At 41.1% G+C, this 12,237-nt stretch overlaps 1 protein-coding gene across 1 annotated transcript in view; it reads right to left on the bottom strand.

Annotated features, from left to right (window-relative positions):
- The window catches only part of USP7 (ubiquitin specific peptidase 7), a 57,248-nt gene that overhangs the window by 25,402 nt on the left and 19,609 nt on the right, over positions 1–12,237 (bottom strand). Inside the window, exons 2-6 of the mRNA XM_088524594.1 lie at positions 8,451–8,555; positions 5,065–5,263; positions 3,578–3,716; positions 2,742–2,830; positions 2,009–2,117 (exon numbers count right to left, since the gene is read on the bottom strand). Coding sequence (XP_088380720.1) covers positions 2,009–2,117; positions 2,742–2,830; positions 3,578–3,716; positions 5,065–5,263; positions 8,451–8,555 — 641 coding nt within the window. The remainder of the gene's footprint in view (positions 1–2,008; positions 2,118–2,741; positions 2,831–3,577; positions 3,717–5,064; positions 5,264–8,450; positions 8,556–12,237) is intronic.

Genomic DNA, 12,237 nt, shown 5'->3' with positions numbered 1-12,237 from the left:
CTCCCCAGGCAGCCCGGGGCGAGGCTGCACCACCCTGCCTGGGAACACTTTGCTTCCTAGTATCAGAACACACAATTTCAAAATAATTCCAACAAACTAATGAAAATCCCTAACCAGTACCGGCACATTTCCATAGTTTTTTTTTTTTTTTTTTTTTTTAAGAGTTATAAAAAATAAATATTAAATGCTAAAAATTCCTCTTGACAAACCAAGACATCAATAACGGCAAATGAGTATTAACACTGCCCAAAAGTACTAGTCTGTTTTATTTATAAAGAGCTTTGAAAACCTTAGGGATAAGAGGAGAATCGGCATTTCAGCTGCCGGCCGTTATCCTTCTTGTAAGGAAAGCTGCAGTTACCAGCCAGGCACTTGAGCTTTACCAGAGTAGATTTTGAGCAGCCCTACACACTGATGTGTATTTGGGGACACAAGGGAGGTACACGGGCAGTGCCTGCACAGATCAGTTTAGCTGAAACAAACCTACATGACAATAAGAATTTCTTCTTCACAGAACAGTATTATTTCATGGCACTTATGAATCTACTGACAAAGCATTTCTGAAAAGGGCTACTCAACTGGATTAGACGCAACCGTTATAAAAACACGTTTTTCTTCCAAGAGTGATAAGAGGTCGTCCAAAAACGTAAAATGCACAAACATTATGAGTACTCAGCAAAAAGAATAGGCATTATAATGAATGATAAACTGAATGAATAAATTATACCTCTTGCAAAAAAAAGGAATAGGTGCAATATGGAAAACAAGGAAAGGTATTTCTTGCGCTTGGCACTGGTTAAGATCTCAATTACAGGTCTATGCGAATTCACTGTGCTATTTTTTTTTGCAACGCTTCAAAGCGAGCAGCACATTGCAAAAAGAAAAAAACAAAAATCCCACTGGGACACTTGCAGGCCACAGTGATAAAAATAATAGTGATAAAGACAGAGGAATATAAAAATGTTGGGAAGAAAAATTTCAGCCTGCTCCTTTTGGAGAAAACAAAGCTTAATAGAGGTGTAACTGCTTACACATACATAAGAGAAGGCAGAGGTCAGGAGAGAACATTTTCACTAAGAAATAGACAGTAGGTGTGAGGGGCAAGCTTGCAAACACAAAATACTTGGGTAAAAATAGGGAACTAGAGACAACAGCACAAAAGGGAGCACACTGAGAATCCTCAACATATCTGAGAGACTTTTCTGATTATTAAAGGGTAATAATCAGTAATGACAAAGTGGAACATGAATCAGAATCAGTAGGAGTCTCCTGTACTAAATGAGAGCCATGTTTTTTCCTGTATATCCCCTTTTCCAGATAGTCCCTTCAATCTCATTTCTTTCACGAGTTATTTTTTTACTCCATCAAGGCTATTTCACTACTTTTAAATTGCATACTACTTACTACATACCACTGTTTTTTCAGTGAAATATTTATTAAATCCATATTATAAGTTCAATTCCTTTCAGCAAAGACACAACATTTGTGGTAAATATAAAAAAAATGCAAATGAAGCAAATAGAAATTGTTTAAATCATTAAAATTACAATGTTCTCCATCACAAAAAAGGCTAGCTGCAATAACACAAAATTCAACTGCGTTATATAAATTAAAAGATAAATGAACTGCACAGCTCATACTTTTCATGTGGTTTATGGGCTGAGAAGTTGCAACTGACTTTTGTGTTTTAACTATTTTTAGAAGGAAAACTACTTCCCTCTCTCATCTGCAAGGAGGATCAGCATTCTTTTTTTCCTGCAATAATTCAGTGCAAAATTAACAAGAAAGTCTGAAAAAAAACATCCCTTACATCAGGGGTTCACCAGGTATTTTGCCTACTTAGGCAAAACCAAAGGCTGTGTTGAAGGGAGCTTTCTCCACTTGGTCTCGTGTAAGTAGTGCCTCAGATAAGTCAGAACCCTTTTTATGACAAGGAAGGAAACAAAAGAAATGGACACTTTGCCTCTAATACAGAATCTTGGATATTTTCTTTCATATTTTAAGTTACCTTTCGTAGCTGATTTGTGAAAAACAAAGTCTGTAATAAACTGTTCATGTAACAAGTTGCTCCCTGGTTTTTTAATCCAACATATCCTGTGTGCTTCTTTGAATCCCACCTAGAAGATAGTGGTTAGAAACAAGTTAGATCTGAATCAAGTATAATACAGAGTATTTATTCTAATATTGCTACTAGAAAAAAAAATACTCTTCATTATTATATTTTACAAAATAAAGAACTGCCAAATTCTCAGTTCTAAGGGTTCCTGTAGCAGTAAAACTACAATTAAAAGGTACCAGAACCCAGAGCCAAACTTTTAAGAGCATGTCTGCATTTTAGTGCAGTCAATTTAAGTGGCATGAAGAAGAATAACTCAGAAAAGGCAACTGTAAAACAAGCCAACTAAGGCAAACTAGAGAGCAAAGCTGTCAGACTGCGCCTGAGACACCACCTCTGCGATCAGAAATGGTGAAACTAGTTATGCAGAGGTATTAAACCACAAATCAATTTATACGGGATTAAAGAGCTCCGCAACATTAGACTGCAAAATGCAATTAGAAATTTAACCTTGAAAAAAATCACTATGCAACTAATGTAAAATACTGCCTTGCAAGAATTCATCAATTAAAAAAAGACAAATTGGCTCTGGACAGCTATAATTAATAACACAAAATACTTGAACAAGCTCAGGTGATGCTAGAATACTGGAGTTGCAATTTTTATTTTTAGCAGTGATACTTACGCCACTCCGTGTGGAGCGTCTGCTTGAACATAGACCTCGAAAGTCACTTTGTCCTCTTCTATAAAACCTTTCTCAGGATCAGTAACTTCCTGTAAAACAGGAGTCATGCAGGAAACGAAAACAGCAAAACTTGTGGATCTCACACCACGGCTGTAACAAAGCATCCAACTAGCCAGCACTTGGTCTCAAGCCTGAGCTATCACCAGAGCTCTTGCCAATGAACTAAAGAAGTGGAAGGCCATGAACTGATCTTTTTCTAACTTCATCCACTTAATTCTTTTCAATGTCTCCATCTAGGAAACCTATTCTGGCTTTTAAGGTTCTCCAATACTATATCATTTTTTTCCTCTGGATAATAAAGTCAATAATCAGAAGTTCTGTTTCTATTTCAAGGATGCTGTTTCAGACAGATGAAAGACTATAGGACCAATCATCAAATTGCTTAAGAAGCTGTCTCCATTTAAGATAAGGTTTGGGAGTATTATTAATGCATTAAAGCACCTGCACAGAAACACACACACACCACCTGGAAATGCAGGAAAATCTAGGTTGCTTCAGAATAACTATGACACAGCATAAAAAAAAAAACAAGCATTCAGATACGGAGAAAACAATGTGAGGGAGAATTCACAACATAATTATTATAGATGACTTTTACTTAAGTGCAGAAATTCATAAGAAATTAAACAAGAATCTTCAGCAATGACACAAGAAAAAAATCACTTTTAAAAATTATTATTATTCTACAGGTGTTTCATTATTCAAAAGCTGAAGTTCAACACTACTGTCTGGTAAAGAATATACACACACACACACACACTTATACAATTACTTACACTCCAGGCCATAAAGTTGGAAAAGCCCCAGTCATTTTCCTTATGAAAGAACAAATGACTAATACGACGACTGAATGATTTTTCATCATCCTTGTAGTTGATTATCTTGAGAACTGCTTGTGCATGGCAAGACCATGATCTATAAATACAAAAGCAACATTCTGAACTCTTTCCAAATCCCCTTTTTACAGGCATTAGAAATTTTGGAGGGCGGGGGGCACTGTTTTCACATATAAGGTTGTGGCCTTTTTATCTTCTTTGATATTGTGTGCTTGGTTATTGTTGAGGGCAGGACTCCCTGGGGTGCTCTGAAGTCGAATTATCAACATAAGGTTAGAAGAGAGATTCTCTCAGGCAGCAGAGCTGCTAGGAATGTGCTTGTCAGGCAATCACCAGCAACAGAGTTAGAGGTGTAAGAAGGTAACTGCTCTCTAAGATAAGCTAGAAATTCTACCCATTTCAGTGCAGATGGGCGAGTTAGGGGGGACTGAAAGTGGTGCTCTTGGTGTCTCCACAGAGCGTTAACGCAGCTTTTGGCTAAAGAAAGGTAGGAAGTTCTTCCACATTCCTCCTAAGGCACAAACTCTCCAACCCCCTAATTTTCTCAGAAACGCTTCATTACTATCATTCCTGTTCAAATCCATCCCACTCATGCAAGCTAATGATCAGGCTGAGTATCAATTCAAACAAAGTCTTGTCATGGCCTCGTGTGATGGCGTTGCTACTTAGCTCCACCAGCAACCTCCTGCTTAATGCTTTGAGGGATTACATTATCTTTTGCCTTTTCTGTGACTCTGTATGTGAATCACATCTCCTGTGACTTTAGGACTTTCTCCTTTGCCTTTTGCAGCTCCTGAGAGTTCACCTTTTGGGTTACAAAAAGGCAACTGTCAAAATTTTCTGTTCTACTCTGCAAGAACTGCAAATTTTGTGAGGTTTCATGCAAAAAAGTCACTTTACTGGAAAGGATACCTGGGAATCTATGAACACACAAATGTTCATTTACTGTGTCTTGGTTAATGAATGACAAATTCGATTTAAAAGGGCAACTACCTCTCATATTCCTGTACCTCTGTTACTAGCAGTTACCTGCTTGTGCTCTTTACCGGATGGGATTTATGGCTCAGGTGGGTTACCAGCCCTCCAGTAACACTTCAGCATGAAATAAACCCAGATTCCTCCAATGCCAAGAAAATTGTCAGTCAAAGACTTCAACCCAGCAATCAAATATACCCAAAATACTCAAAAAATATACTCAAAAAATACTCAAATTCTACCATAAACTTCCAGCCACTCAGCCCAAACAAAAGATTACTCTTATGTTTTGAGTTTTTGAAGGGTGAGATGAAAGGACATTCAAAACTTTGCAAGAATCCTTTTCCTTTTAAAGAAAGCTAGGCAGAATAATTTTGGTAGGTATTTGTCTGTCTTTCAGTATGGATTAACTACTACAAATGGGGCTTGTGAAATAATTAAGAGGGCCTTACGTGGAATCAGACTCAGCATTGCATTGAAGGAAGAATCCTACGCTTTTTTGGTGTGGTCTATCTGGGTAAAGTCGTGGCATAACCATGATCTTCCATGGCAAATTCCGCACAAAGCAGGGTGGGCTGAGGACTGACTCGCTCAACCTGTTGAAGCGCTCGACTGTGAATTGGAACGTTGCTTCCGACCGCCAACTCGTGTCTGTAAAACACACACACACGTGCAAGGAGTATTGGGGAAGAAAAGGAGAAGAAAGGGTGTTCTCTACTACGAAACGCAATTTGATTTTCTTCCCACGTCCGCAGTTCTTCATATACCAAAAACTTTTCTGCTTCCGTTGTGTGAGACTAGGGAAGGATGCTGGAGACCACGGCAGCTCCAGACAGGTTTTTACTGTGAAATGTCTCCTAGTGCATATGGCAAAAAAACAACTTATAAGCATCTGAACAGTTTTATAGGGCAGAAGAATTGCTATCGGATTTAACACCATCCAGTAGCACATCAGGGAGCACAGGGCCTCATGGTCACACTTCTGTTCTCCCGGCACTCACAGGTGATGCAGAACGCAGAGAAACCCATGAAATATATATGTATATGCCACAAATACAGTACACCAAGCCCAAATGCACTAAGGTAGTGCTGAATGATACTGTAAAGATCAGGCAAGTCCTAGGTGCTCCTTGATGACTTAAACAGTTTTGATAAAAAATGCCAATACTGAGATTGAAAAGTTTTGTTCACACCATGTAGGAGCTTCCAGATGTCACTCCTTGCCCTTGCTAACTGGTTGTCTTTTCAAGCTCCTGATTCTGAGCCGCACACCGGGGTTGAGCTTGTGGGCAGCCTGACAGCCCTGAGCCTTCCTAGTCCATCTCTTAAAAGCAATTTAACAGAAACCAGCCTTCTCTCTACACCCGAAACCACCCTCATAGCACAATTCAAGAATGCTATCAGCTCCTCAAGCAATGGAAAGGTTCAAAGGATTATTGCATTTTTAATTCTTTTTCCTACATGTAAGTGTAGCTAGACAGAAGTCTATCACCACTTAAGAGCTTTTTTTTTCTAGATATTTTACTTTTTTTTTTTTATCTGTTTATGGAAAATAGCCAATGGGTCAGCGGGTATTCTATGACCAGAAAAGTGAGATGCTCTGCAGCCAAAGGTACCTTCCATGGAGACAAAAGTCAAAGAAAAACATCTAATGGAATTCATTTAAAAATCCAGCTTCCATCAGATGCACTTTAAAATGGTTCAGGAAAGCCTCTTTATTCACAACGAAGATCAGTACTTCTGTGTTTAGCCTAGGCTGCTGAAACAGTTGGCATCTGCTGCCTTTGCCTCAGGTTTCAGAGTGCTTCAGCACAAGCACACTGCCACCTTCCTGGCCAAAACCAGCCATCCCCGCGGAGTGGCCGATGCTTCAGAGAGGGTTTCCTGGCATTTCCTGGGTGGGGAAAACCGCAGGAAAGCGGGACTCTTCACTAGGGCACAGGAGCGGTCACCAGAAACTGTTCAAAACATTCAGCCTCGGAACAGAGGTCAGCCCTGAAACAGGAGTTTCTTTAGAACCATAAACATCACCTCCAGGGACAACCATCCTCCTCTCCTTCCAAGAAGGATTCCACCTGCTACAGGGAAAAGGATCTTTCCATGGTGAGCTGAGTGTCACGCTTAGCACCTTGACGTGACACAGAGCCTTCAAACCTGAGCTCCAAATACAGAAAGTAATCTATTTTACAACTGAAGCACACATCTACGGGAAAAGCAAATTTCTTCATTCTTTTGGTAAGTGTGGCTGCCTTTGAAGTACACCAAGGTTATTTTAAATATTCTGAACATGAATTATTAAAGGAGCTGTCTGAATATTCTATGAAGGTTTTAATGGCAATAACAGCATATGGCTAAAACTAACACTTCTGAAATTCCCCCAGCCTCTATAATCAGCCAGAGAAATACTTCAGTCAGGTAATGACAATAACCCAGGAGTATGGACTTTTTGTTTGAACTTTAAGGTCCGAGGGAACTTATTCTCTCTGCTATTTGGAATTATGACGCACATTCTTTTTCATAATCTCATTTAGCATAGACTATGGTGAGCCCTCTCATGAAACTTGGCTAAGTCCTCTTCCATAGCAGCCCAGTGCTTTCCTCCAGCCAGGTCCTTTTAATTGCTAAGGCATCTTGGAGCAGCAATAGGATGCAGTGAAAATACAGCTGTGCATTTTCACTGAGAGCAACCCCGCTGCGAACCACAACAGCAAGGGAGCAGCGAGAGTCGCCCGGATGGGGCAATAATGCAGCATCACACAACTCAGCTAATTTACAAGGCTTGGAAAAGCATCGTCCACTGATGCGAGGCAAGCCCTAGGGAACGTTTCTGCAGTTAAAACTATTGCTCGATACACCAGCATGCACTACCTATATGTAAAAGCACTGTAACACCAGGACGTAGCAGACGCTCCCTATTCAAATATGATCCTGAGGAACTATTAGCAGTGCTTAATAATTGCATTTTGCTCCTAAACTCAAGCTGTCCCATAGCAGAGCGGACCAAAGCTTTGGAAGTCCCCCAGGACACTAGCACCACTGGCAAGAAAAGCTTTCACCAACCTTTTGCTGAGTCCCTTCAGAGCCTTCTTTTCCCTTTTCCCCAACAGCACTTTGATACCATACTCGGAGATGATTCAAATATTTAGTAAATAATCAGAATTGTTTTACAGTAGCTTTTTGATTAAAAAGTCAAAGTTATTCTGAACGAAGGGAAAGTAAATCTCAGTCAGACTGCCTGCCATCCTTGATAATGCCTGGACTTATTTAGCTGCCTCTGAAGCTTTACTCTCTCTTGCTTTATTTATACAAGTAACTAATTTTTGGATATACTTTTGTTAGAACTGATCAATCATTTTAACCTTTCTTTGACAGACAATACTATTTGAAAATCATCATCATTGTCCCTTCCTGTTACCATGACATCAATACCCATCTCTTCCCTTGTATTCTCAGGTGGAAGGGTGTCAGAGTTGCAAGAAAAGAAGTCCTTAAGAGAACAGCTAACACTGATTTATCATACAAAGATAAAGCTTTTTAAAATCACAGCTAATACCTGACAACACAGTGGGACACATAATGACCCTAAATTCCTGAAGATCCCGACAACGATCACTTCTCAGCAAACAACCAGATGCAGGACATTTGAAGAGCATATTACAATATAGAAAAACAGATAAAATCACTAGGATTTCAATATGGAAATCCAGCAGTCACAAACACAGGAGGAAGTGATTCCTCAATGACCTGCTGCTCCAGATACACATAGACACGAATCGCTTTGTCATCAAATCCATAAAGAGGCTGGAAATCCTTACATTTTCACCAAATATTTACTCACCATCTTCCATGTCTTCTTCAGTGTTGTTATGTCCATCAGCCATTGCTACATTCCCATTAATGACAGGGTTTTGAGTAATTCTTGGAGGATCATCTGTATCTCCAGCTAAAGCAGGGAAAAAAATAGCAAAAAAAAAAATGACAATCAGTCAGCTGTATTAAGGATTACCTGAAGAGAGAAATGTTAAGACACACTGAAATCTTAAAGACTTATTCCAGAAAAAACACCCAGAAGCCACTAAAATTATCCTGGCATAGCAAAGCCCAACAATAGTACTGGTACACAGATAACTGTGGAGCTCCTCAAAGAGATGTTTCTATAGGCAGTATCTAACGATTGAGTCCGATTAAATTAAAATGACTTTTAAATGACTAATCTTCAGACATTTCACTGAAGAATAAAGTTTTATATAGATATCAGTTTCCTAATAACTTATTTGTAATCTAACGTTAACTACTGTTAAGTGTTCCTGCTTTTTAAAGGAAAACAGCATTTCATGGAATGTAAAGGTGATCTTTTAAATCTTACTAGAGAAAATCTGGAAAAGAAAAACCTATTGCCACTTCAGGAACATTTTTGAGGAAATATTTTCCTATGTCTTTTCATTTCTGCTCTTAAATTTTACTTAGATGACTATTTAAAACAAATGCAAATGTAACTGAGAGGGAGGCATGAAATAACCCCATGCACCAGAAAGCCTATTTGAAAGATGCATTTGACTGATGGGTTAAGGTAAGAACGGAGAGGCACCTCCTTCTCTCTGCAGCCCATCGGATGGGATTGCTGTACTTCTGGGCATGCAGGGGCACAAACTGCCTCGCGCCCAGCTCTGCAGAGCCTCCGCCGGCGCCGCGGCTGCTCCCGGTGTCTGCACATCCAGCTGGGGTGACGCGCACTGGAACAGGGCGCCCGGCGCCTCCGGGAGAGCCGCGGGGTTGCGGCCCTGGCGGGGCGGCCGCGGGCGCTCAGCACCCTGGACAGGGCAGGGCTCCGCGCGCTCTGCGGCTCCGCACGGGGCAGCGTCGACACTTGCTGCTCCGGGAGGGCTGTAAAATCGCGGGGAATGGTGCTGCAAAGCTGTGCAAAACACCCCACATCCCTACCGTTAGCGCAGCCCGTCCCCGCGCTCGCAGCCACTGCCACTAACCTCCCTCTGCCCAAACATAAGCCCAAAAAGCGAGCAAGAAGCCTGGCACAGATGCTACGATTCAAGGGGTAAGACGCCCTGGCCCGAGGCAGGCGCTCATAGGAGTCTCACAAAGTTACGGCAACTTGGCCAAAAAATCGAGGGGTCCAACCTTGCTGCTTTGTCAGAACACCCGCACATCCACAGATGATAATTTCATTGCTCTCCTAATGCACAAGACAGGTTTGTTGGTCCCTTTCTTTGACTACTGATCAGCTCAAAATCACTTTCCTAAGGACACAGGCTCCAGGAAGTCCCTGAGCTCACAACACATTGCACTGTGACAGGAGTGAAATCCATACCCTGAACAGACAGAACGCAGTCCCCTGCCCCTTTCCCATTTCTCATCAAAATAACCATCGCAAAGTCAAACAGCATTCCAAATATGGGGCTTATAGCGAAAATTTTGTAGCAAATTAGCTCCCAGGTAGGAGCATTTGTGACAAGCCCACTCATGTAGGAACTGCGCTAGCAACAAAATGAAGGGGGACAGGGTGAAGTAGCTGCAGCTGAAGAACCAGAAAAACTGCAAAGAGAAGGGAAGGAAGCAGAGATCCCCATGAGCATTTCTGCAGCTTGCTATTTTCCCCTCCTTACAGCACATGGATGGATTGCGACAACCACTTGTATGTTAAATTAACACCGGGATTTTTGAAGTTGTCATGCAAGGAAGCAAACAGCTCCAGAACAGCGATTCTGTGCGAACTGCTCATCCAAAATTGCCTTTTAAGAAACTTGCACTGAAGTGCTGATAATATATTTTACAAGGAAAAAAATGTCCTAAAAAGTAGAGCTTTCTCTGAGACACGGTTCTCTATGTCTCACAAGTCTGAGTGGTTTGCAGAGAGGCAAGAGGATACCTAAGAAATTAGAGCAAAAGTGATCAGCTTAAAAGATAAGCATCACCAATATTTTAGATAAATACCATCAGACTTATGTAAACACCATTTAAATTGTTTTCTACCTCCCTAAGGGTAACTTCACAGACATATTATCAGTTCATTAGGAACAGAAACACAGGACAACATGATGAACTATGATAATTATTTACTGTGGGTCAAAAAAAAACAAACAAACAAGCATTTAGGGTTATACGAAGCATTTTTGTCTACTCAAACCACTGTATTAAAAGATAAACGAATAAATAAATAGAGAAAAGTGTCACACACAAGCAATCAGCTGCAGCTCTAAGTGTTTAGAAAAGATGCTCTACACTTTGGAGCTTCCTTTTGGCAGCATCCAAAGGAGAGACACTTCTTATCATTAGTAACTTAGAGCAAAAAGAAAAAGATGCAGAACGGACCTTGAATGCTGAAATGATGAAGTGCAAGAAACTCCTGTTTGCAACCACAAAGTGCAGCAGGGCCGGCTGGTATGTACAATCTGCGAGCTGCATCCCTGGCACTTGCTCTACACAGATAAGTTACTATCATGTATGAATCCCACTGCAAATGCATGTTTCATCTCCTCTCTTGAGGAACTCAAGTTCCTCGCTGAGGAACTCAAATGCCAGCACCAAAGGAAACAGCATTTTGACATTCAAATACTAACATTCTTAAGTAATCAGAAGGAAAATAGAGCAATGATTAAAAACTGTACTCAAAAAGAGCGTTCAGTCAGATTTAGGTGATTTAATAAGGTCACTGAAAGATATATTGCCTGTTCTATGGTTTGTGTTACTTGAACTTGTGCGGCTTGAACCTCAAAGTTTGGTTTTTCCTTCCTATTAATGAGAAAGCAGGAAATACTTCCTCTGGATCATGCAGTTTTTGGAGTGATGCAAGTCCTGTTGCAAGATAGGACTGCTGAAGAATTTCATGTCTGCAAGATTTCAGCTAAGTTGCTCAGCAGCAAACATCCGCTTGAGGTCACTCGTGGAAAACAGCTCCACGGCTGCAGTGCAGTTACACAAAGCGCTGCCACATGTTCAGAAGGAAGGCAGGGAGCTGGTGGCTTTATGGATTTCGGCCGTCGCCAAGTGTGCACAGTTTAGCACATTACCTATAGCGTTGCTCATTGGGTTTTAGATTGAGCAGCCACCAGAGAATCTGGAGCAGCCTCTTCAGCAGACTGAAAAACTGCTGTTTCCTTCTGAGGTTTGACGAGACCACAACGGAGAGTTCATAGGGACACTAGAGTGTTACTGTTTCGCTCAGAGGACGGTCTCACGACAGGAGCTACCGGTATCACAGACTCCTACAGGGCCCCTCATACAGTCAGCATAAACTTCCATGCAGAACTTTCATGGCTATCCCAGGAAACGATGACTGAACGGCACCAACTGCAGTGATAACACATCCAAGCAAAGTCAAATCACTGCTGGCACTCCCTGCTGGCAGCAACGGAAAGACTTGGATATGCCAAACTTCCTATCTGGAATTCTGCCTTTAGGGGGAGAAAGCTGAAAACACGAGTCTTTCTCCCCTGCTGCTGGACTGCAGGGCATTCCAGAACCAAGGTCCTTGTAACTTCGTAGAAGGTTCCAAAAAATTTCTTGAGGGTTTTTTTGTTTTAATGGAACAGTATGCACAGTGTGATTCAAATCTAGACAGTTAGATTAGTTATTCTGTTCATCGCCACCTTATGCTAGTTCCACGGCGT

This window comes from Tinamus guttatus, unplaced genomic scaffold (assembly GCF_059628265.1).
Source record: "Tinamus guttatus ecotype Peru unplaced genomic scaffold, ASM5962826v1 Tinamus_guttatus_pri_ptg000212l, whole genome shotgun sequence".
Lineage (NCBI taxonomy): Eukaryota > Metazoa > Chordata > Aves > Tinamiformes > Tinamidae > Tinamus > Tinamus guttatus.
The sequence above is the reverse complement of the archived record's forward strand: the minus strand, read 5'-3'. Positions and strand labels throughout refer to the sequence as shown.